The sequence below is a fragment of the Lissotriton helveticus genome, chromosome 12, assembly GCF_964261635.1.
Source record: "Lissotriton helveticus chromosome 12, aLisHel1.1, whole genome shotgun sequence".
NCBI classification, from domain to species: Eukaryota; Metazoa; Chordata; class Amphibia; order Caudata; family Salamandridae; genus Lissotriton; species Lissotriton helveticus.
This window is the reverse complement of record NC_136073.1, coordinates 153663078-153690572: the sequence shown is the minus strand read 5'-3', so window position 1 is coordinate 153690572 and position 27495 is coordinate 153663078. Positions and strand designations below refer to the sequence as shown.

General features: G+C 44.3%; 1 protein-coding gene across 1 annotated transcript in view; it reads left to right on the top strand.

Moving 5' to 3' along the window:
* The first annotated feature begins 3123 nt into the window (after positions 1-3123).
* Positions 3124-27495, top strand: part of LOC144799655 (transcription factor HES-7.1-like) — a 59400-nt gene continuing 35028 nt past the window's right edge. Inside the window, exons 1-2 of the mRNA XM_078671109.1 lie at positions 3124-3165; positions 4786-4881. Of these exons, the coding sequence (XP_078527235.1) occupies positions 3124-3165; positions 4786-4881 (138 nt within the window). The remainder of the gene's footprint in view (positions 3166-4785; positions 4882-27495) is intronic.

The window sequence follows — 27495 nt, the reverse complement described above, 5'->3', positions numbered from 1 at the left end:
ACTCATCAGAGTGGGCGTAAAGGCAATCAAAGAGTTGGAATCCTATATGTTGGGTGAAAGGGGTTCTGGGAAGTATAGTGCCAGAAACTTTCAGAAGGGGGTGTAGGAGAGGCCAGAAGATTTTGGTTGGCTGATGCTAGAGTGTGAGTTGTGTAGCAAGAAAGAGCGTTATAGAGATACCTGGAGGCACAATCCTCATTAGATGAAAACACTAAGGCCCTCATTGTCCATTAAACGGATTCATTCACAAACACTTGCTTGAGCATAGATCAAGATTACAAGTGTGTGATGTGTACTGCACTTGGCAATTCCCAGGTGCTGTAAACATCCTACCATTCTTGAACAGGTTGCACCTGGTGGGGATTTAACAAGAGGAAAACGCCTGTGTTTTTATTGCAGTCAGCACCAAAATCCCCACGTTATTTCCCAAAAACTCGAAATGTGCAAAAATGAGTGCATCCGATTCTTCCAATCGATAATTTTCACATCAAAATACTGTGCCCCTCATAATGAGGTCCTGAGAGAAACATCTTCTAAACGGCCCCGTTCTTGTGCTGAGCCTCCTCGCCTGCTGCTGGTATTCGAGGGTGGGTGCTTGCCTGGGAGGCTTGAAGAGAGAGTGAGCACTCCAGAACTGGACTGGGGAACCAAACGTAGCCCTGGCAAAAGTGCCCAAACTACTTGCACGCCCTTCCAATCTACACAAAGTCTCTCTCTTCCCATCTATCCTCTCTCTCTCTTCTCCCTGTCTGCTTTCTCTGTATCTTCTCCGTCACTGGAAGCTTCTGGTGCCGGCTGCAGTTAATCTCAGGGAATTGAGGAAAGCGCAGAGGCATCAAGAGCAGCCCTGAGCCTTCAGAACCGGCCTCCGAGGGCTCCAGCCCAGTGGGGAGACGCGGTGGAATAAAAGGCCAGTCCAACCCTAACCCTGTCCAAGGCAGAGGAGCCGTTGGGTAGGCCAGATATGAGGCGGATGCAATCCTTAACTCTGTGAACCACAGGGAGTGGGCACGAGATTTGGGAGGACTTAAAGGCAGAAGTGGGCCTTTTTGTGCTCTAATTTTGACATTAGGAATGTTATGATTTTTTACTTTCCCATATATTTTGTATCTCCCTTCCTTTTGTCAGTTGTTACATTTTATTATATTAATAAAGCTCTTCAAACATAAAAAAGGCAGAAGTTGGCGAATCTTGCATATATTAACCAACTAAAGACCTCAGGGTGAACTCCTCCACCATCATGGATGTATTGAGCAAGACATCGGGGTTGTCTCTTAGTGTATGGAACCAATTGCAGTAATTTGTGAGACAAGTCAATAGAATTGGTGAAGAGAGAGTGCAGTGCGCCTTAGAGATTGAAAAATAGGGGACCACAGCTTTAGAAGAGTTAAGTATCAACATCGCAGCGCCACCCAGTGTCCAATTGTGGTAAGGCAGCCCGAGACGCACGAGCGACATGAGAGGTTTGAGTATCAGCGGCATAGAGGCGGCAGGAGAAGCAGAAGGAGGGCACACTGTCACTGAGAGGAAGGAATAGGGCGAGGAGGGGACCCAAACGGATCCTTGAGGCACACTTACTGGGAGGGAGATGGGAGCTGAGGCCTAATTCATCCAGGAGACGTGTTGGATTGACTGGAGAGAGAGGGCCCAGACCGACTGAGAGCTTCCTGTTGTAGGCTTAGGGAAGTCAGAAAAGGGAGTAGTGTAGAGTGATCAGCATCTGCCTATTTAGTAACTACGTATCTCTCTACTCTTCCGTTATCAATCTAGTTCCCTACATCTAACTATATCCGTGGTAGCCTCTCTCCAGCCAAGCTGGTCTCTCTCGCTCTGTTTCTCTTGGCCTCCCTTCCCTAAAGGATTACCCCCTCCCTGACTCCCCTCCCCACCCCGCACCCAGCTTTCTGTTGTAGGTCAGTTTGTTTCTCTCTTCTGCCCTCCCTGGCTCGACCTCTTCTTGATTTTCTCTCTCGTGTTTTGCCTTCTCCCTGGCAGTCTCTGCCCCTCTCTCTCTCTACTGCAGTCTCTCTATCCATCAATAAATAAGTCATTCAATCTAGGGTTGCAGCCCTCTAATTAAAATATCGTAACAAGGAACACGAGCAGCTGTTAATTACACGGATGGCAAATTAAAAAAACGCTATGACGAAGCAATTGATGAGTAAGGGAGGTGGTGTATTCTAAAATGCCCTGATGCCTCCGGCCCTGCCCCTCCAGCCAGGGCAAACAGGCATTTTCATTTTAAATTGAATTAGTAGCAGCCGGTCCCCAAATGTAGGTTAAAGTGCAGGTTCCCATGCGTTCAGTGAAAGGACACACATATACGGCCTTCTTTGGGCGTAGGGGCGCGAGGTGTGGGGGCGAGAAAGTAAGTTGCCACCTCCCTGTCAATCACTTTATGGCGCTCCGAAGCGTCGAGCGGGCGCTTTCCCAGCACAGGCTCTCGCTTTTCTCATCAAAGCCTACATCTGAGGAAGGTGTGACGCATTTAATGGTGTTAGGTGGTGGTGACTCTTAATGAAAGGTCACACGCTTAAATTCTGGAAAGGGCATGACTATGTCGCGCGCACACGTCACGCTTTTAATATGGAATGTGTCGCTCGGCCCAGTGAGGAGAGCGCGGGCCGGAAGTGTGGCACGCGCTGATGAAAAGACGCAGTCCTCCAAGGAACTCTGCCGCCCCCGGGCGCACGTCTTTCCACGTGTTCTTCACACAGTACATCCTGCCCCCTGGATGTCTCCCATTCCCACACACTCTCCCCGCAGGAATATTCATTTCTCCTCCACCCCTGGCGCTCTCTTCAAAGCCCAGCGGTGCAGAGAGAGCACTTTACAAGTAGGTGTGAAGTGCGCCTGGGACAGATGCGGCGGCGGAGGGGGTGCTGCTGGAGCCCCCAAACCCTGAAGAGGTGTGAATGGGAAACACCTCGAGGCATTAGGAGCGGGTGTGCTGAAGTGAGAGGGGCAGGGGCAGCAAGGGGCGCATGGGATTGGCGGATAGCCAGGAAGTGGGAGGAGGGACTCGGCCCCCCTACTCTATATAGCCCCCGCTGCCCTCCGCGGGGCAGACTAAAGCTGTTCATGTTGGACTGACCCTCGATAGGACGGACCCTCGCCGGCGCCATGAAGATTGCGGAATCGGAGGGCCCCAAGCAATCGAAAAAGGTGGGTGCTGGAAGGTCCCCTCGGGGGTGGGCTCGGGTTCTAGTGGGTAAGGGGTCCTTTCTGCTGGGATGCTAATACCGCAGGGGAATTCTTAATACAAGCCTCACGCAGCAATGAACAAGGCTGGCGGGATGGGGGGACGTGGTAGGGGTTGCGTGATCGTATGTAAGCCCAATTTTCAGTAAAAAAAAATGCCATACCTAGGGCCTGGCACAGCGCGCAGGAGCGTTATTCCTCCGCAACAACAACTTATAAAGATGCCCATTAAATGTGTGTGCTGCCCCCGGGGCTCTTTTTCTGGGCTGCCTACTATGGGGATTTGTCATCCCCGCAACCCTGAAACCAGGCCCCAGTAATAGAACCACCCTCATCCTTTCACACCACATCCACTTTTCCAGAGCTCCGTCTGGTCCCAACTCCAGAATCCCCTCAGGAACCCGTTGAGTGAGGGAGGGGGGGGGGGGGGTGCTGAACCTGGGCAGCGCGCTCGGTGGGCCGGGCTGCCGCTCTGAACATCTCCCCTCACAGGAGCGCAAGACCAGGGCGAGCGTGGAGCAGAGGCCGGACGGCTCCTAGCCACAGAGCCCATCACAGAAGACGGACTGGGGGGGCCTAACGGGTCACTGGAGATCCGCACTGGGGCAGGGACCCCCCCTCCCCCCACACACACACATGTGACTTCCCTAGAGCTCACGGGTTCACCGACCCCTCAGTGAAGAAGGGCTGCAGAGGTCCGGTTTATTAACATGAGTCCCAGGCGCATCGGGGTCTCTCCAAGCGGCCCGTAGGCCCCGGGCCTTCCATTTCTGAAGGGTTCCTATGGGCCGGAGCTGCCCATGGTCTACAGGAATCACCCAGACCCCTGGAGCCCTGCTCGGGACCGGTAAATCCTCCACCCTTCAGGGGACCCTCTTTGAGACCGAGGCCTTTGCAGATTAGTGAGATATGTGTCAGGAGCCCTTCGCCCCATTCTGGAGGGGAGGCATACGTTTGTGTCGCTTAAATAACCTGGCTGTCTGCTCTGGGTGCACCCTGAACTGGGGAGCGGGGTGATCACCAGACCTCCGTGGGCCCTGCCTGTGTCCCCCAGCCCTGTCTCTACGAGAGTTTCAGGGGATGGCAGCGGGCTGAGCTCCGGAGACTGCACCCCGCGGATGTGCTTCGAGAGGGGAGGGACGGGCCCCAGTTGGAGTCACCAGTTTATCGGTGGCGTCCCCAGTGACAGGCAGACCTCCAGCCCTCCCCTGGGGGCTTTCAGTGGGCTGGAGGCGGGAGCAGCCCGGGCTGTGTGCGTCTGCTGTGGGTGGGTTGGTGCTGGTGTGAGGGTGACCAGCGCCACCCCGAGCTCACCGTGCCCTTTCCCTCTGCCCAGTAATGGCCCTCCTGCCCAGCTCCTGCTGTTTCTATTTCTGATGCTCCAGACAGCCATTCCATGAATCTACCTGGGGGCTCCGTCTGCGCCCTGTTATCTAAACGTCTCTGGGGAGAGTGGTTGCACTCTGTATGTTATGTTAGTCACTCAGATCGTGGTTCTGCTCTGAGGGGGTGATGACCTGTAGCTGCTCCGAGCAGGGCCCGGCGGACCGAGGGTAACCCTTTTCTTTTGTTTCCTCCGGGCAGACGCTGAAGGTCGTGGTGGAGAAGAAGCGGCGCGAGCGCATAAACCACAGCCTCGAGGAGCTGCGGACCCTGCTGCTGGAGAGCACGCGCAACGACGTGAGTGAAGGGGCCCTTCTCAGCCTCCGTCATGGGGTGGGTTCAAGGAGCACGAGAGGACGCGGACCCTGCTGCTAGAGAGGCCACGACATGGCGTCCCTTGAGGGGACCTTTGTACTGGGGTGTGGCGGGGGCCCAGTGCTTAATTCGTGCCGGTGCTCAGCACCGGCACCTATACTGTCTGCCACATGGTGGCTGTGTGCCTGATTTAGAGATGAGAACATCAACAGTTATTTAACAATTCAAAATACATTACAAGTGACTAATACCTGCCGTCCCAGCTGTTCTTATAGCTTTGGGCCTGAAAGAGTCTGAATTATCACAGGTGTTGTGTAGGTTGAGAGGGCTGAGGGATTCGCCTTCCGTGGTGTCCTTAGGGATGACAGTCAACATATAGGCGCAAACCCTGGCTCACCTCCCATCGTTCCTTTAAGATAGAGTGTCCAGGCGGAAGAGGGGGGGGGGGGGGTTGGCATGCTGCTGTAGGGGATGCCTATATAGGGGAGCCCCCTCTTTCGATCTCCAGCTATTTTTTCTCTCTGCGCCTTTTTTCTCTGCCTCTCTCGCCCCCCCTCTACTTTCCCCTCTCCTGTATTGCTCTCCTTCCCTCTCTTTCTCCCCCGCTCCCCTCCTCTTTCTCTCGCACACACTCTCTTCATTTCCCTCTCTCTGCCACATCTTCCTCCTCTCGCCCTTCTATTTCCCCCTCGCTCCCCCCCCCCCACCTCCGCTGTTTCCATCTGTGTCGGAGGCTGGGCAGCAGGTCCCATGGAGAGCGCTCTCTAGAGGGGTGTTTCTGACGGAAGTAGGTGAGCGGTTTCTCTAGTGAAGCGGCCCAGATCCAGCCGAGAGGTGGCGCTGTGCAGCAGGATCCCCCAGACACTGTGTGTATTTGTGTGTGTGTCGTTTCTGCTCGGTCCCTCGTCATCACAGGAGACCTGCCAGGATCAAAGGCCAGAATACTTATTTAGAGAAGGGCCGGCCCCCTCGGCCATGGGTGTGTCTGTGTGTGCTACTAAGGAGGCATGTGTGTGAATGAGTGTGTATGTGGCTGGGGTATGTGTGCGCCAATGTGTCGGGAAGTGTTTGTATGAGTGAAAATGTGGGTATGTGTGTTGGTGTATGTGTATATGTGTCGGTATTGATGCAGGTGTGCAGGCGAGAATATGTATGAGTATGTGTGTTTCAGTAACTGCGTGAGTGTTTGGGTTTCTGTGTGTTAGTATGTATTTGTATGTGTGGTCTGTGCTCGCTTTAGTGCGTGTGGATATGTGCTTCATCAAGTATGTAGGTTTGCATATTAGTGACTGAGTAGGTATATGTATGATTTATATATGTGCATATGTAAGTATGCATATTACTATATTGTAGATTTGCACATTGTAATGTATTAGCATATATGTAGGTATGTGTATTAGTGTGTATGCATGCGGGTACCCTTAGTATCTCTTGACGTTTATTTTAAGGCTGGTAACATATTGGGCCACATATAAAACAGGTGTGGCCATCTACACAGGAGATATGCACACACACACTTACATTTTAAATCTAACATGTTATGTGTGTGCATATTTACAATTGGACTAGATTTATAAACAATCATGCAACCTCAAATGTAAACATTTAAAACAAGCATCTCTGCTTTCAATAGAGTGCAGTAGGAGAAATTAATGTGCGTGGCAAGGTACAGTGTCTTATTTTTTTTCTGTGTGGCCTCCTGGAAAAAATAGCAACCCGGAGGGGGGGGGGGGGTGGGGGGGGGCACAGGGGAGGGGAGGAAGGCAGGACACATAGAGCTAGGCAACAGTCCGCATTGGGCCCCTCGCTAGAGATGCCAGTGAGTAGGTATGTGTGTGCGTTGTTGGTTGGCATGTATGTTGGTAAGCCTGTTAATGTGTATATATAAAGGCATGTGGGTATTGGATTTGTGAGTAGGGGTGTCAATGGGTTTGCATGTCAGTATGCATGTTATTATGCTTGTATTAGGTGTGTGTCTAGAGAGAATAGGCATGTAGGTGAAAACGAATATAGTAGTGTTCCTTTCCTGAGAGGTACACAACATATGGTTTTTAAAATCTTTATTTAGTAGTTCCTTGCTATTCGATTTTTCTTTCAGTAAGCATTTGCCATTTTGTTACCCAGCCATTGTCATGCTGAACATGTGTCCTCGCTTGCATTACACCCGCCTCACCACCTCGATTCCAAATATTGAATAACAGTGACCAATCTGTCACCTTATTGTTTATCAGACATTTCTCTGCTTCTTTTCGGTCTAACTTGTTGCATGACTCAATATATTGTTGTTGTGTAAGGGTTTGTTTCCGTGTCATGTGTACAGACTGTGAAGTACAGAAAGTAGTAAAGTAAAACTTTATTTGAACCAGACCTCAACTGAGGTCAACAAATACAAAATTAAAATAATTTCAAATACTCATAAAAATGCTTAGATAAACACTTTTGCTTTTTTAAACTCACTACAAGATGGTACAGTGGTGATGTTCAGCCACCAACTCAGACAACATTAGAGTGAATTTGATAGAATAGAATAAAATCTTTGGATTGTACTTCTTGTTTAAAACAGCTTCAAGAAGCTTTCTAAAAACTTAAACAGGTTATGACAAACATATTCGTTAACCGGAGAGTTACACAATGTAATCAAATCTTGAGCAGAGAGAGCGTTATACTTTAGTTGAATTGGGGTTAGGTAACGTCGGCGGGCCTTAACTATGCTCTCATTAGGACAAATTAATAGAACGTGGAGCAAATCTTGTTGCCCACATTTACAAAGTTCACATATACCTTTAGGGTTATTAGTACCATCCCAGCTAGATGAGAAAGTGGCTAAAGAGAGTATGCCCAAACGTAAAAGTAAAATACACCGCCTTACGCCATGCTCTAATTGAAAAAGCAAGTAAGGGACAGAAGTTTTAAATTCCTTTTGTTCAGCGAACCGTTTATAGTGCTTCAATTGACAACAGTGATCTTTATCAGATTCAAAACTAATTCTAGGGGCCAAATGTTTTAAAAACAGTTTCAGATGTCCTGGAGTCCACTCCTGTAAAATTGCAACCGTGCATTGTGAGACCTCCAAGGCTTTTACCATATTCTTATTAAAGGTGTACCCAGACCCCTCTCTAAAAAACTCCAATTTTAACAAATGTCTTAAGGTGTCTGGGGCTGCATGTAGCAGATTGTATGCCCACCTTATAATATTACAAATTACTCTGGCAATAATTCCCATAACCGATAGCTCAAGACGAAGTACAGAAATAATGGTCTATTGGTGTATTAACATTTACATGCGGAGTCAAAGGAAGAACTACAATGAAATGCAGCTTATAACACTGATGAATACTACTATCAACATTGTGCGTAGTGTCTTCATTGGTATATATATATATATGTATATATATATATATATTACCTACTGGCGATAGCCAGTAGGTATATATAGTTAGGATTGATTTCCATAGGGAAATCGCAACATTCTATTGGGAATAACTTTGGCCCCGCTTGAGGAATCTGCCTGAATTTTTCAGCAACTTTGCCTCGCGGCGCTCGGGTCCTTCCCTGAAAGTTTGGGGGGGATTCGTCAAGCGGGGGCCGAGATAAAAGGGGGGTCCCAAAACGTGTTTTCCCCATGTTAATTTCCATAGGGCGGTCGGTCGCACTTTTAGCTCGAACGGCTGAATGGATTTTCACCAAACTTGGCAAAATTGTAGGGACTGGTAGACCGATGTGCCTTTGCTATGTCTCAAGATATGTGCTCCAGTGGATTTTGAGTAATTTAGGTTCAAATTTTTTTTATATATCTATAGCAGCTTACCCGTGAGCTTACCCGTATGCTTACGGTACGTGTACGTGCGCGTACCGTAAGCGTACCTCTAGTGCGCGAGCTGCATTCTGATTGGCTGCCAATGTCTGTCAACACTCCAAAACAGAAACTGTTGGCAGCCATCTTGTGCCTCGGTAGACTGAGGCACAGGAAAGCAGAAAAACAAACGTGTAGAAGTCAAAAAGGGGGCAGGGTAGAAGCATCCTGACCCCCTAGGCCTGGTCAGGGGGTCCCACAAGGACCCCAAAGGCCCAAAAAAAAAAAAATCAGAAAATCGCGCGGTACGCTTACGGTAAGCGTACCGGTACGCGTACCTCATTTTTTTACAAGAAAAAAAAAAGATTTGGGGGCCTTGTAGAAATACTCTGACCCCCCTAGGGCTGTTCAGGTGGTCCCATGCGGATATTAACATATATAAATGTTATCCGCTAATAGAATTGGCATTTAAAAAACCTTGCGAGTTCACTGAAAAAAACAAACACACACACCACTCACACACACACTCATTATTTTTTTTTATTTTTTTGAGGGGGTGCGCGCCCCGGTACACGTATCGGTACACGTACCGGTACGCGTACCCTGGAGAAAAGAACTGTTTTTTTATTTTTATTGTTGTTTTATATTTTTTTATTGTTTTTTTGTACCCCGCGACTTTAAAAAAAAAAAAAAAATTGCCTTGGGGGTCCTTGTGGGACCCCCTGAGCAGGCCTAGGGGGTCAGGGTGTTTCTACTCTGGCCCCTTTGAGAGTTTCACACCTTTGTTTCACTGCTTTCTTGTGCCTTGGTTCGAACAAGGCACAATATGGCTGCCAGGGACACCCAGTATGCAAGGGGAATTAGTTCCCCCTCTTCAAACATGCACGGGGGCTGTGTTGCAGAGAGGTGTAAAAAAGGGTGTGGCCTCATTACACCTCTATGCAATGCAGCCATCTGGCGCATACTGGAGGCTCCTGGTGGGCTAGTTGGCCCCCAGGGACCCCCATTATGCAAGGGGAATTAGTTCCCCCTCTGCAAACGCGCCAGGCGGCTGCGTTGCAGAGAGGTGTAACAAGGGGCATAGCCTCATTACACCTCTGCAATGCAGCCCCCTGGTGCATACTGGAGGTTCCAGGTGGGCTAGTTGGCCCCCAGGGGCCCCCAGTATGCAGGGGGAATGTGTTCCCCCTCTTCAAACATGCACGGGGGCTGCGTTGCAGAGAGGTGTAAAAAGGGCCGTGGCTTAGTTACACCTCTCTGCAATGCAGTCCCCTGGTGCATACTGGAGATTCCTGGTGGGCTTTCAGGTCTTATATAGTTAGAAATCAGCATTAAAAAAAACTTTGAAATTAACTGAAAAAAACATAGGTTTCAGGCCATATATAGTTAGGAATTAGCATTTAAAAAAACCTTGCAAATTCACTGAAAAAAACATAGGTTTCAGGCCTTATATAGTTAGGAATTAGCATTTAAAAAACCTTGCCAATTCAATGAAAAAACCACAGGTTTCAGACCTTATATAATTAGGAATTAGCATTTAAAAAACTTTGCAAATCCACTGAAAAAAACATAGGTTTCAGGCCTTATATAGTTAGGAATTAGGCAAAAGAAAGCAGAAAAACAAACGTGTAGAACACAAAAAGGGGGCAGGGTAGAAACACCCTGACCCCCTAGGGCTGCTCAGGTGGCCCCACTAGGATATTAATATATTTAAACGTTATCCGCTAATAGAATTAGCATTTAAAAAACCTTTGAAATTCACTGAAAAAACCATAGGTTTCAGGCCTTATATAGTTAGGAATTAGCATTTAAAAAACCTTTGAAATTCACTGAAAAAACCATAGGTTTCAGACCTTATATAGTTAGGAATTAGCATTTAAAAAAACCTTTGAAATTCACTGAAAAAACCATAGGTTTCAGGAGTTATATAGTTAGGAATTAGCTTTTACAAAACCTTTGAAATTCACTCAAAAAACTATAAGTTTTAGTGGTGTTATAGTTAGCTGGACATTTTACTCATACAAAACCATTGAAATTGCTCCTATATAGTTAGTTGTACTAAGTATATATCGCGCACCCGCAATCCACTGCTGATGATGTCACATATTAGATCATTCATGACATGGTCAGTGACATCACTGATGACATCTCAAATGACATCACTGATGACATCACTGATGACATCATCCAGTGAATGTGGTTTGCTTCGTTATTTAAATATGCATTATATATATAGCAATTTGCATTGAAGAATGAGTGGATATATAAATAAATATTTGGATGGAGGATTTAGTAGCAGTGTAATTGACTGTTTACTTGACCAATTTATAATGTCTCACTAAATATAGTGGATAGTAACTAAACTGTGTGAATATCTGTATCACTTTGTCAGTTGTTGTGTAAACTGATTCTACAGTTGGTTACTAGCTATGCGAAAGTCTATATTGGTTATTGATTAGTTAACTGAGTATTTGTATGGGAGTGTGAAAGTGTGTGTGGTTCGGTGGAGGGTGTGTGACTGTCCAAAGATGTGTGAATAGTTTATTCAGTAGATATATGAAGTTAAAACTACATGTTCTAACAGTTTGGGTGAGGGAATCTCTTTATGGGTGTGGTGATGAGCAAATATATTTCTCAAAGATACAGGTCCAACAAACTAGAAAAATAAAAGGCAGTGTATGTGTCAGTTGTTGTATATAAATAAGTATACATAAGACACAATGATTGTGTGAGTGACTGTATGGATAACTGTATACTTGTAATAATGATTTTATAATTCACTAAGTATGACTTACTATCTAAAGGAATAGAAGAAGTGGTGTTTGTATAAGTGTTTTGCTAAGTAAATATGTAAGTATGATCCATTGTTTGCTTAAGTGAGTAGGATGACTTCATATGTGAATAGGATGCGTGCTGTTGTTTAATGTCGATATAGATGTATAAGTATTTTGATAGTGTTCTATTGTTCATTGACAGCATGTATGAGTGAATCCACAGGTAAGGGATTAGATGTGTGTATACATGTATGAATCACTGAGTGGATTTTTAGATACTTGTATTGCTGTGACAATGGATTTAAATATGATACTCTGTATTTTACAAAGAGTGATGAAAAATTGTAATAGTGTATGAAAAGGTGTATGTGATTGTCACGTGGATGATGTCATCAGTGATGTCATCAGTGATGTCATTTGAGATGTCATCAGTGATGTCACTGACCATGTCATGAATGATCTAATATGTGACATCATCAGCAGTGGATTGCGGGTGCGCGATATATACTTAGTACAACTAACTATATAGGAGCAATTTCAATGGTTTTGTATGAGTAAAATGTCCAGCTAACTATAACACCACTAAAACTTATCGTTTTTTGAGTGAATTTCAAAGGTTTTGTAAAAGCTAATTCCTAACTATATAACTCCTGAAACCTATGGTTTTTTCAGTGAATTTATATATATATATATATATATATATATATATATATATTCACTGAAAAAACCATAGGTTATAGACCATATACAGTTAGGAATTAGCATTTACAAAACCTTATTTTACTCACACAAAACCATTGAAATTCCATATATAGTTAGTTGCACTAACTATATATCGCGCACCCGCAATCCACTGCTGATGATGTCACATATTACATCATTCATGACATCACTGATGACATCTCAAATGACATCACTGATGACATCACTGATGACATCTCAAATGACATCACTGATGACATCACTGATGACATCTCATTTGACATTACTGATCACATCACTGATGACATCATTCATGTGATAATACGATGAACTTCTTCAGACTCTAATATAACCTTAGATACACTCAGTGTAAACAGACACTCACAGACTGTCACTCATCCATGAAGTTACACACACACCTAGTCAGTCATGCAAAGAATCAATCACACCTCCATTTTCTCAACTATACAGTTATACACACCTTACTTATTCAAACACATACTAACACATATTTACTCTCTTATACAATCCCGGATACAAGTTCACAATGATCCATACAGCCACTCACACATTCACTGGCTCTTATGCACAGTTATTTATATATGTCAACTCTCACATGTACTGTGTCTTACATATGTACTTACCTTGACATGTAGCACTGAGATATCCATTCACTCACCAATACACTCATGCACACAGTCAACCGCCCATACAGCTGTTTCCACATGCACTTTTGAACCCATACATCTAGTGAATCAACTGCTCACACATCTATGCACAGAGTCATACACCTCCCAGACACCCACACACACACTCAGTCTCCCATACAAATACATGGGCAACCAATCAATAACCCATATAGTTACTCATATAGCTACTGATCAACACATGCAGCAGTTTACAGAACAACAGATATAATGATGCACAAATTAAGACAGTTTAGTCACTAACCCATGCACTCAGTAAGACACATTTAATCACTCACTCATACAGTCAGTCATGCACCTACTAAATCCTTCATCCAGACACTTATAAATCCACTCATTCTTCAATATGTAAGACATATTTTAACTTTACAGAAACATACAGTCACTGGATGTTGTTATCAGTGATGTCATCAGTGATGTCAATTGAGATGTCATCAGTGATGTCATCAGTGATGTCATTTGAGATGTCATCAGTGATGTCATCAGTGATGTCACTGACCATGTCATGAATGATGTAATATGTGACATCATCAGCAGTGGATTGCGGGTGCGCGATATATAGTTAGTGCAACTAACTATATATGGAATTTCAATGGTTTTGTGTGAGTAAAATAAGGTTTTGTAAATGCTAATTCCTAACTATATATGGTCTATAACCTATGGTTTTTTCAGTGAATTTTCAAGGTTTTGTAAATGCTAATTCCTAACTATATATGGTCTATAACCTATGGTTTTTTCAGTGAATTTCAATGGTTTTTTAAAAGCTAATATCTATATCTGTAAAATATATTCTTTATTACGTGACGTATCACGTAGCCACGTGAGACGCCTCATGACGCGTCGCATAACCGTGATGTATCGGCTCTGCAGCGCAAACAAAACCCGTAACGTAAGCGCGCAGGAGCACGCTTACAGATATATATATTTTTTTTAACCTTAATTAGACAAAATCCACACGTGCACATATCTTGAGGCCTTGCAAAGGCACATCAAACAAACAGTCCCTACAATTTTTCAAAGTTTTCTTGATAATCTATTCCATTATTATTTTTTTTTACTGTTTCTCTTGTTACGCTTACCGGGACGCTACCCGGTACGCGAACCGGACGCTCCAAAAACACAAGATGGCGGACTCCTGTTACGCTGCCAGTTAGCTGCCCGGTTCGCGTACCGGGACGCGCCTCTATGGCGAAAATTCGCAAAAAAATGTTTTTGCCCCACGGGGCACTTTAATATCCCCCTCATCAATCCTAGGGGGTCAGGAGGGGTCTACCTTGCCCCCTTTCCTTCATTTCCCCCTTCGTTTTTCACCGCATCTTGTCTCTCGATCTACCGAGAGACAAGATGGCGGCCGCTCTGGACTGTTTAGAATGTTGACAGACACCAGAGAGCCAATCAGCTTCGCTTCGCGAAGTTCCGTTACACGTCAGGTACGCGAACCGGGGCGCTGCCCGGAGCGCGCTTACAGATATATATATTTTTTTGAACGTTAATTTCTCAAAATCCACTGGAACACATATATTGAGACCTAGCAAAGGCACATCGGGCTACCAGTCCCTACAATTTTGCCAAGTTTCGTGGAAATCCATTCAGCCGTTTGAGCTAAAAGTGAGGCCAACCGCCCTATGGAAAATTGCATGGGAAAAACGCGTTTTGGGACCCCCCTTTTTTCTCGGCCCCCCCTTGACGAAACCCCCCCAAATTTTCAGGGGCTGCTCAGAAACAAAATGTGCCATTTTCCTGAAACTTTCAGCCAATTCCGTCCTCAAACGCCAAAGTTATTCGACATAGAATTTCCAAAAATCCCATAGAGAAAAAATCCTAACTATATATACCTACTGGCGACCGCCAGTAGGTAATATATATATATATATATATATATATATATATATATATATATATATATATATATATATATATATATATATATACAACCTGCTTTAAATGGAAAAAGAGAAGTGCTGGCATTCACCAAATTGATTGAGGTGGGTCTGATGGGGGCGTGGCTGTAGAGTCATAATTTTCGCCTTTCATGTAAAGCACACAAGTGCCCATCAGCCATGTTCGGCTCATATGTTTAGGACATAGGTATTTTTTACACCTTTATAAAGCAGGCACTTGGCCCATGGACATTAAAGCGATTTACATGAGAAACTGGAGTTTTACATGAAAGCATACTTTTTTGTTTTTATGGCACTGGGTGATTAAGTGATTTGCCCAGAGTCACAGGATGTTGAGCCGACGCTGGTATTTGACCTCCCTGTGCCATAAAAACAATAAAATTATGCTTTCATTTAGAACTTGTGCTTCTCATGAAAATCACTTTAATGCCCTCTGGGTAAGTTTGTGCTTTTTAAAATAAAAAAAAAACCAAGTACTTCCTGCACATATGAGCTGAACTTGCCCGTAGTACGATGGGCGCTCTGACAGTATTCCAGTGCTAGGTTGCAGCTACAGCATTACATTGTAACTGACAGCACAACAATTTCATTATCTGGAATGCTAGCTGTCGGGCCACATCTCAATTCATTTGCGTTGTCAGTAAGAATGGAAGGCTGCAGCAGGAACCTAGCACTGGAATAAACTGTCTGTCAACTGTCAGAGTAGTGCTTCATTTGTTGCAGTATCTGAGCTACCCAATCCATACCACAGAGCTGGAGCCCAGCTGCTACTAGGAGTACCGGTACTCTTCTAGCACAAGGAGAAGTTCCGGTACTCAAGGGTAGAACACTGAGAAGTGGTGGTACTCAGTACCGATGAGTACTGGCCAATTTAAAGCACTATATACATACATGTATATTTATGTATACACAGACACGTTTCGGCTAGTGCCTCCGATTGTGTGTGTGTGTGTATATATATATGTATATATGTGTACCGTTGTCGCTCCACACACCTCGGGTGCCTCCAAAACCCGGTGGTGAGCCGCGTAAACTTTACAGCACAGTACGCTGAAATCGTGTCAGCCGACACAAAAAGGAGCAAACAGCAAGTCTGTACAAAAATGTGTTTATTTCATGAATGAAAAATCCCCCTCCAAGCGTTTGACAGATGCTTTTCGCCGCTCTGGCTTTGTCAATGTCAATACCTTTGATAAAGTTCCACCAATATAAAGTGAAAAATGCACGTGAAAGTTAAAAACCATAGTAGACATGAAAGAAGGGTAATGAGTGCTTCAATGCATTGTTACTTTGTCGGCCATCTTAGCATGTAGCACAATTCATTGTGAATACCATGTCAAATGCAAATAGTCACTCTTTAAAACAGCACAACAGGGAACACAGGCCTAACGTTGTAAATAAAACAATTGAGCATGTGAATTATGTATAGGGTTGAGGCTAAAGTAACAATGTACCAAGCAACCTCCCTGTGCGTCAACCCCTCTTACTGTCACGATAAATACAATGACAGGAATGACAAGGTCAAACGATTTAAAAAAGACCTATCAATTTATTTTTAAATAGGAAAAGGGTAACACAAGTGTGGAACATCTGAACCTATATGTATGATTACACGCTTCAATACACAGTCGGCTAAAATTGTACTAATTTGTTGTTTTGCTAATACCTTGGTGCTGTTTGACGAATCTTCACAAACTTTTCAAAACGAGTGTGCAGCCCACTTCAGCGGCTGTCTTGGAAGTTTCGGGATGATTCATCTAACGGGAGCCTAGGAAAAGGGTGTCCCAAAATTTTGTTTTCCCCATGCAATTTCCCATAGGTATTTTAGACACAACTACAGCCCGAACTGCTGAATGAAATTAAACCAAATTTGGCAGAAAGCTAGATCGTGGTCTAGAAATAGAGCTTTTGTCATTTGGTGTAAATCTGTTCAGTAGTTTTGGAGTTATTGAAGAAAAAATGATTTATGTATATCTAGAGATGCAGATCCTCTGCGGATGATCCATGGAGCCATGCACCAACAGAAATGCAGTGATTGGCTGTCACCGCTTCAACCAGGAAGCAGTGGCAGCCATCTTGGGGCATGGATTCATCCGAGTTCCCAAAAAAAATGAAAAAACCCTTATAAGGGGGCCGGGTAGGAATTCCCAGACCCACTAGGCCTGGTAGTGGGGTCCCACAGGGACCACCTTACTTGGGGCAAAAATGTTTTCCTTTATTTTTAAACTAGCAGCCCGTCCCGACGTTGTCCGGGTAGGCTTTGCAAGAGTACTCAGCAGCATCGCCGCTCCTCCCCCACCAGCCTCGCCGCTCCTCCCCGCCGCAAAAAAATCCCAATCGTAAACTTCTCACCAACATCACGCATTTTAAAATCTGTGCAAAATGTAGTTTATGTAAAAGTAGAGCAGAGAAGAGGTGTGGCGCCGCGGCCAGGGCGACTGACTCCGGAATCTGGGGATCACGGTTCGATCCCCGGCACCGGCGGCAGATTAGCCCAGCACCATATGACTCTGGGCAATAGCTTGCTTAATCTTCCCGACGGCCCCCAGCGCCTAGAGACCCTTACGGGTGATTGTGCGCTTTACAAATGTGGATTTATTAAACATCGTCACAAACCACGTCCATTCAGGATATTGGGTTCAGCCAGTACTGCGTGATAGAAAACACGTGCACACAACACACAGCTACAATTTCCGTGAACCACGGCCCACTGGCTTCTTCGGATCCTAAATTCGCTCCATGAGAACCCCACATATTTCCCAGCTGCCTGTCATACTGCGGTGTGCATATGATCGGATGGAGGGAGCCGGGCTGCCTCCTGAGCAGACAGTGTGTGTTTGATTACAGCCTGTCAAGTTCACACCGTGGGCTTAAATTATGCCTTTTTGAAACCCAAGTCCCCTCAATTACACCCTGAAGGAGCTCAGGTGTACCAGCTATTGGACAATGTGCAGCCTGCAGGCCGCTGCAGCGATTGACTCCACATCCTCATAACGCATGGGTTTCCTTTCAAACATTTAGTGCGACAGTACTGACCCGCATCGCCGCTCCTCCCCCACCTGCATCGCTGCTCCTCCACGCGCTGGGCACTCCAGCTATTGGAAAATATGCAGCCTGCAGCCCACTTCAGCGGCTGTCTTGGAAGTTTCGGGATGATTCATCTAACGGGAGCCTAGGAAAAGGGTGTCCCAAAATTTTGTTTTCCCCATGCAATTTCCCATAGGTATTTTAGACACAACTACAGCCCGAACTGCTGAATGAAATTAAACCAAATTTGGCAGAAAGCTAGATCGTGGTCTAGAAATAGAGCTTTTGTCATTTGGTGTAAATCTGTTCAGTAGTTTTGGAGTTATTGAAGAAAAAATGATTTATGTATATCTAGAGATGCAGATCCTCTGCGGATGATCCATGGAGCCATGCACCAACAGAAATGCAGTGATTGGCTGTCACCGCTTCAACCAGGAAGCAGTGGCAGCCATCTTGGGGCATGGATTCATCCGAGTTCCCAAAAAAAATGAAAAAACCCTTATAAGGGGGCCGGGTAGGAATTCCCAGACCCACTAGGCCTGGTAGTGGGGTCCCACAGGGACCACCTTACTTGGGGCAAAAATGTTTTCCTTTATTTTTAAACTAGCAGCCCGTCCCGACGTTGTCCGGGTAGGCTTTGCAAGAGTACTCAGCAGCATCGCCGCTCCTCCCCCACCAGCCTCGCCGCTCCTCCCCGCCGCAAAAAAATCCCAATCGTAAACTTCTCACCAACATCACGCATTTTAAAATCTGTGCAAAATGTAGTTTATGTAAAAGTAGAGCAGAGAAGAGGTGTGGCGCCGCGGCCAGGGCGACTGACTCCGGAATCTGGGGATCACGGTTCGATCCCCGGCACCGGCGGCAGATTAGCCCAGCACCATATGACTCTGGGCAATAGCTTGCTTAATCTTCCCGACGGCCCCCAGCGCCTAGAGACCCTTACGGGTGATTGTGCGCTTTACAAATGTGGATTTATTAAACATCGTCACAAACCACGTCCATTCAGGATATTGGGTTCAGCCAGTACTGCGTGATAGAAAACACGTGCACACAACACACAGCTACAATTTCCGTGAACCACGGCCCACTGGCTTCTTCGGATCCTAAATTCGCTCCATGAGAACCCCACATATTTCCCAGCTGCCTGTCATACTGCGGTGTGCATATGATCGGATGGAGGGAGCCGGGCTGCCTCCTGAGCAGACAGTGTGTGTTTGATTACAGCCTGTCAAGTTCACACCGTGGGCTTAAATTATGCCTTTTTGAAACCCAAGTCCCCTCAATTACACCCTGAAGGAGCTCAGGTGTACCAGCTATTGGACAATGTGCAGCCTGCAGGCCGCTGCAGCGATTGACTCCACATCCTCATAACGCATGGGTTTCCTTTCAAACATTTAGTGCGACAGTACTGACCCGCATCGCCGCTCCTCCCCCACCTGCATCGCTGCTCCTCCACGCGCTGGGCACTCCAGCTATTGGAAAATATGCAGCCTGCAGCCCGCTGCAGCGAATGACTCCACAGCCTCATAACGCATGGGTTTCCTTTCAAACATTTAGCGCGACAGTACTGACCAGCATCGCAGCTCCTCCCCGCCGCTCCTTCCCGCGCTGGGCACTCCATCAGCTGGGCACTTGTGTCGGTCCCGTGCTCCTTCCAGCGCTCTGTCCGGACACCTAATGCCGCGTTTACGTAACGCCATGCCCACACGCCATTGCGCCTCTGGAACGCCGCGTGCATATCACTGTATGCATACGCCCGGACTACTTTTCCCCTAACATTCTTCCCCCCTAAATGTATATGGTGTGGTGCTGTATTGCCTATGTCCATCTCCTGGACCTCCCCTTTCCAACGCTGTATTGGGTGTTGTGATTGGTGGTGTACTTTTCGAGTTTACCCGCCTCAAAGGTTTCCAGTTCTCGCTTTATAATAGTAGTATAGATTTTGCTCCAAATTCACAGAGGCTCCACAGCAAAATGTAAAAAGCCAAACAAGCATGGTCTACTGCACATTTTTTTGTACAACCCCATGGGTGGGCCAGGTCCCGGGGAACCAATCCATATATTTATTTTTTGGGGGGGATATTGCATGTGGTCCCCCTCCCCAGGCCAATGTTGGCAGGGGATCTCAAGGCTCCTCCCAAAGGCCCCCAATCGTAGTGTTGTGGGTGTTGTTTGCCGTGCCCCAAGAGATGGGGTCTCTGGAGCCAAAATTGGCTTGATGAGAGGAGAGGCGCATACCCCAATCCCTAAAAAATGAGCCAGCCCTGGATGATGTGGTCCCTGGGGCCACAAGCTGCCCAGGGAGGGGCCCGTGGGTTGGCTGCCTTTGGGGGGTGGGACAGGGCTTTTGGCCAACCCCCCCTACTGTGATCAAAGGACATGGGCAGCGTGGGGTTGACTGCATGTGGGGGATTGGCTGGAGGCTGTGTGCGGCAGCTGTTGTATTAATGTCAAGTAATAAAATATTTCATTATGTAAAAGAAAACTTGAAATTCACTGAAAAAAACAAAGGTTAAAGGGACAGTATAATTAGGAAATAGCATTACAAAACTGTAGGAATTCACAAAAAATAAACAAAGGTTACAGGGACATAATAATTAGGAAATAGAATAAAAAAGCTAGAAATTCACTATCAGAAACTATAACGTGTGACCTAAGGTAACTATAACTCTTGCCCTCGCCATGTCATGCACTGCTAATTACCCCACATATTACATCAGTCATGGCATCTAAGACAAAATTGATAATATCACTGCAACATTTGCAATAAAATTGTTGATGAGAAAAGTGTGCATGGTTGGCCCAAGAGTTATAGTTACCTTAGAGCACAAGGTATAGTTTCTTGAGCAGTGGCGTAACGAAAGTTGAGGGAGGCCCCCTGCCACGCACATGAAGGGGCCCCTGCTCCAGATTAAACTTGGAGCTATTGGGCCTGAGTATTGTGCTGAGGGGGCCCCCCGCACTGTGGGGGCTGCAGGGGCTGTATTACGCCCCTGTTCTTGAGATAACTATAATTGGTTAATTTCTATGGTTTTATGTGTGTACAATCTGAAACTAACAATAACGTCCCTGTAACCTTTGTTTTTTTAGTGATATATGTACATAAATATAAATTCACTGGAAAACTCAAAAGTTAAAGTGAAGCTATACGTAAGTAAGGTATAAATATTTTAACATGCGTTAAAAGAAACTCACGAATTCTCTGAAAAAAACAAAGGTGAAAGTGGTGTTGTACATTAGTCTTCTCATATTAATAAAACAATCATTTTAAAACCAATAAAAAAAACAAAAAATCACCAGCTATGCATAAATGGCCTAAGTATAATTTGAACGGCCATAGATTAGACATTAGACATGTCATCAGTGATGTGATATGTGAGGTAATAAGCAGTGCATCACATCAATGCAATTAATATTTAGGTAATTTATGTAAAACTTGTACATTTCAGTGTTTGTTTGTTTGTTTTTAAAATTGTAGTTTTTTAAAATGTTATTATTAGAAGACCTACGTATAACTCCACTTTAACCTTTGTTTTTCGTAGTGATTAAAAAAAAACGTACGGTAAAATCTTGCTACCTATTTTACATAAAAGTCCACTTTAGCCTTTGATTTTTTTTAGTGAATTTCTATTTTTTTTAACATAAAGTAATAGTTCATTATAATAAACTTGTAGCTACCGACACCACTGCCACACAGAGCAACTGCAGGCGCCACTCTCATCCTCCAGTGGGAGTCAATCTCCTTGGGTGGCCCACCACACATTCTTTTTTTTCCAGTCCTGTGTGACTTCTGCTTGATTTATTTATTTATTTATTTATTTTAAGGTTTTATAGAGCGCGAACATGACCCGTGAGGGTATCAGAGCGCTTTACAGATACAATAGAGTAATACAGGGACACGGCAGGTCATAGCACAACAAAAAAATAGGTAAAACGATAAAAATTAGTACATAGGAGAGCTTACAGGAAATCAGGGGGATGAAGGTGGGACAGGGTAGCAAACAGGTACTGTACCTGGGGGATAGGATAGGCTATACAGCAGGACAAATATAATACAATGAACAAGAAAGGTAATGTACAAGGATGCAGGATAAGGCAATAGTCTCTCAGGTGGCTGAGGGAACGAGATTAGCCAAGGAATTTACCCATGAGAAAGGCCTTGGCCTCTTTTTTGAAGCGAGCAAAGGAAGGGATTTTTCTAATGTCGGGAGGGAGGGAGTTCCATATTCTTGGTGCAGTTCCATGAAAGCCCGATTGTAGGTTTTTATTTTCCTAAAGCGTGCAGGCTGGAGTAGGAGGGCCTTGGTCGATCTTGAGTTTCTGTTTTCTCCAGATAACACAAGCTTCTGTGCAAGATACGCAGGAGAGTTAGAGTGAAGGGCCTTGTGCGTGATGCATGCCAGCTTGAGGTGAATCCTCGCCTCGAAGGGGAGCCAGTTTAACGCTTTCAAGTGAGGAGTGATGTGATCGAAATTTTTTGAGCCTGTAAGTAGTCTGGCGGCTGCGTTGAGGCAGGCTTTTAAGGGTGCCAGCGAGATCTTAGGTAAGCCAGAGAGGGTGGAGCAACCGTATTCCAGTCGAGAGATGACTAATGATTGGACAGCGAGTTTTAGGTCCGGAGCGTCTAGAAAGGGTTTCAATTTCCATAGGTAGCTCAGGTGGAATCTGGCCGATTTCGCCATTGTGTTGATGTGATCTCGCATATTTAGGTTATAATCCAAGGTAATTCCCAGAGATTTGGCTGAATTCACAATGGTCGGGGAACAGTTTAAGGCTGTGATGGCATTAATCCATGTCTGGATGTCGGGGTTGTTCTTGGGTGGGGAGATTAGAAGGAACTCAGTTTTCTTGGCATTTAGTTTTAGTTGGTTGAAGGAGAGCCATCTGACGGTCAGCTTCAGGGCTTCATTCAGGGTGAGGATCACTGCAAGAGATGAGTTTTTTATGTAGATCTGAGTGTCATCAGCGTACATATGGAAGGAGATATTTGCATTGCGCAGGACTTCGGTAAGGGGTTCTAGATATAGATTGAAGAGGGTTGGGGACAATGTTGATCCCTGAGGGACTACCACCGTGACCACGGAGGGAGCGGACAGGTCGCCATTGACTAGAAATCTCTGAGTTTGGTTATGGAGGTAGGATCTGAACCAGTCGAGGACTGTGCCTTCTAATCCCATCCTGAGTTTAAGATGTTCAAGTAGCATCAAAGGGGTTTGCGATGGAGCACACTTGGGTTCCTTGGAGTCACACAGGGAGCCATGTTACCTTCCATGTTGTCATCACAATGACAACAAAAATATATATTTTTCTACTTTATTAGACCCCGCAGCCCCCCCCCCCAATGGGGCTATGAGGTCAAGGTACCCCTACCCTCCTACCATGCCATATTCTATGTGCTTTTTTGAGGGGCACTCTGGGGTTGAATCCTAAATCTTGTAACAGTGGCTGTAACATTGCAACCAACTAAACAGAGTTCCTGGTCCCTTGGGATCACTCTTGACCTCAGAGGAATGCTCTTGTTTCTGCGGCCCCTGCCAACCAAAATGCTTATTTTGCCGATTTTCGTGTGGGGTTCCCACAACAAAAAATGTTGTCTATTTTCCAAATTTAAATTTCTTTAAAACGTCTGTACACCAAATCACAAAAAGCACTTTTTCACTGTAAAGATCTATCTTTCTGTCAAATTTGGTGTAATTCTGTTCAGTTTCAGTATCGCTGTTCAATTTATGCTATGGAAATTGCATGGGAAAAAACGTTTTAGGAACCCCCCTTTCTTATCGACCTCCTAGATGGGTCACCTGTAATTTTTCAGGGAGAAGGCGAGGTGGATAAACATTTTTGGGGAAATTTCATGAAGATTTGTCAAATGAAGGCAAATTTATTAGCCAACAAAAGCACTTTTCTTATTGAAAGTATGACTTACATTTAACTATAGTGGTGACCGCCACGGTTATATATATATATATATATATATATATTGGAAAGAACAAAGATTAAAACATTATAGTATAATCACTGAAAAAAACAAAGATCAATACAATGTTATGGTTGTGTTTGGTAATCCGATCTTAACATATGTTAAAAAACACAGAAATGCACTGAAAAAACAAAGGTATGTTATAGTTGGGGGTTAATGACACCCGTATTATGCATAGCTTATGAGTGTTTGGCCACAGCGTTTTTTTGTATAAATATGGATTTGCTACATAATCCATCATCTGCTGCAGAATCTGCAGATTTTAACAATCAACATTTTTTTCTAGCTTGATGGGTTCAAAAGTTACTAAAACGTTGCCACGCGTTTTGACACACATTATAAGGCTCTTAGCAAAGATGTGCTTGTCACCATTATAATACTTATTCCTGTATTTTAATGTTAAACTGGTACTAATGAGGTGCAACCTATGTCCAGAGAGAGAGAGTTAGCAAGTGACAAAAATTTCTAATAATAAAATAATACTATCCATAATGTGCTGTATTATGCACATAATTCCAATGGCCCTGCCTATGACCTCACATATTACAGCACTCATGACCGTTAAATTACATAATTGATGACATCACTGATTACATCTCAAATTACTTCATTGATGACATCATTGATTACACCACTGATTGTGTAAGCGTGCTGCATGCTGTGTAGGCTGGAAGTAATTCAATAAGTAAAAAATGAGACCAATCCGTTACAAGTAATAATCAGAGAATGGATATTACTCTTGATATTGTGCAATAGCGATTGCATATATGCAGGGCCATGTAAATTATGCAGCAGGAGAGGGCCAGATTATGTGGCAGGGATAAGTAAATTATGTGGCAAGAAAAGGCACTTTTTGTGGTATAATCATGCACAGTTTGTAGTAGTATTACTTCATGTTTCATCTGGGCAGTGGTTGCACCATATTAATACCAGTTTAATATCCTAATATATCAGTAAGCAACAAAAAGGTGACCTGTCCAGCTTTGCCACTGGCTTTACACTGCTCGTCTACACCTGTCACTGCATTTTTAGGAATGTTTTAACTATTTGAGTTAGAAACAAATGTATTTTTTTGTTAAAATCTGCAGAATAAGCAGAAGATAATGGATTATATGGCAAATGCTTCAAATCTATAAATATGCAAATTTCGCCACAGCAGCACATTCATATAATTCCCGTGACTCTGCATATATTTCAACTCACCCTCTTTTGCTGGACATTAACCTTCTTTAAGTCGTATTCACTCACTTAAGATACAAAAAGTCTCTTTAGATTTTAATGGATTTACATACTTTTTAAAATTTGACCACCGACAAAAAGTGATTATTATTAATTCACTGTTGGAACACCCACCAAAACAAGTCTCAAGACTCAAAATTTGCAGTGGAAAGGTTGATATGTATGCATTAGTCAATGATAAACCACCTTTGGCAAGGTGCAATAGACAAACCTCAGTTGTTTTGTAAAATACACTACATTGATTGCTGAGTTGAGCAGAATGACATACAATATTAGAGCCATGCTTAAGATGACAGTTAAAAATGTGTGAGTGGTCACCATTAAATTGTATATTCTTGAAAAATTCGAAGATCCACATCTGAACATAAACTCCAAATAACCCTTCACTTAAAATAACATTTGTCTGTAGCTCTATATGACAACATTTTCACAGGATCTTGTGGCCTGACATTTACAAGTGGTTAAACTATTGTGCCAAGAAACTTGTACTTTTCTCACATATATTTGGCAACAAACTGCTAATAAGGCATAGTCTGCTTTTAAATGTGGTTTTGCTACCTACACCAGGTATATGCAGCCTTTACCTTGTTTAAGAAGCAGTATTGCTTGCATATGACATTTTACTGGTAGATAAACCATCAACCATATGACCGCTGCCATACACAGCCACACGTGGGTTCAGTATATACTGTATGTCTATTGTAACCTCTCATACGTGTAATCAGTCATTTTTGCCTGTGCATGACACTCTACTAAAATTGTCTTTTTTTGTTTTCAATGATGTATGGGTTTATGGAGATTTGTGAATTAGAGCATCATGGATAATGTCATCAGTGATGTAATCATTGATGCCATTTAACATGTTATCACTGATGTCATTTAACATATCATGAGTGATATAAAAGGTGAAGAAATAGTCAATGTACATGTTTCAAGTTATAGTTTGTTCACTAAACTATATTTCACTAGTTTTAGAGAAATTAGCATTTAAAGTTGTGGCCTGCAGTTGCCATGATTATGTTAAACATTAGAGATATCTAGTGGTACCTTCTCAGACCCAAAATAAAAAAAAATACTTAATTCTGATCAGTTTTGAATCCTAAAAAAAATCTTAAAATGACAAATAAGTGGGTTATTATCTTCAAGCCCATTTGGTTGGGAGGGAGGGAGGAGGGTTCGCAAAGCGACACTGAGCCAAATTTGGTGTAATTCTATTTAGCAGATGTTACTGTCTAGGAGAGCAAACTTTTCTATGGGAATTAAAATGGAAATTACCAATTTTTGGGACTACCCCCTCCTTTTTAATTTTCTATCTTAACACTGACCTAACTATAACTACAGTGGCAAATTGCAATATATTAAATATACTTAGGTGCTCAGAGCATACTATCCTATTTATTGCCAGTGCTGAGGGTGGGAAGAGGCCATGACTCTCAAGAAGTGAAGGCTCAAATTGGCCTGGATGCTCCTCCCTCCCTCACAATGCTAATAGCATATTCCACTCTGCACACCTGCATTATGGTTTATGCCATGGCATTTTTTCATATATATTTGTAATACTGAAACGCATCTAACAAAAATCAAGATTCCCAGTGTTCAATGTGTGCAGTACGGTAAAATCACATCGAATAATCCTCATGACTTCTAAGAGACTTATTGTAACATGCAATCTGTGAGGCAGGAAACATTGTTTTTCTGATCATTTTGCTCTTCGATGATGGTAAACTAAAATTCGACCTTCACACTGTGATAAAAAAATGTGTTAATATGTGTTCATTGGTACATGTGCTTTACATTACATGTTGATTAATCAAGTTCTTTTGCTGCCTTGGCATTAATCTATTTTTCATCACTGGTTAGAACACTTTTCTAAATACTCCTTCTACACAGATTCCAATGGTGGAGCCGGTCGATGCATCCCAAAGAATTCCTCAAACTTCAATTGAGGGTACTTATAAACAGAAACATGTTGACCTCCCTCCAAGTGGAGAACTTGGAGCGTCCGCCTCCCTCCTTCCGCTCCAATGCCACCAAGATCATCTGCGGCTACCCTAGGGCTCTTCCCTCAGCCCCGCGCTGCTCCACATCTACATGGCACCCCTCGCCCATGTCGCCCGACAGCACAACCTCAATATCATCTCCTACGCCCAGCTGATCCTCTCTCTCACCAAAGACCCTCACACCGCAAAAACTAACCTCCACGAAGGAATGAAGGCCGTCACAGATTGGATGAGGAACAGCCGACTGAAGCTGAACTCTGACAAGATGGAGGTCCTCATTCTCGGCTCCACCCATTCAACCTGGGACGACTCCTGGTGGCCGAATACATTAGGAACAGCCCCGACACCCACCGACCATGCACGCAACCTAGGGATCATCCTCAACTCCACCCTCTCCATGACTAAGCAGGTCAACGCCGTCTCCTCATCCTTCTTCAACACCCTCTGAATGCTCCGCAGGATCTTCACGTGGATCC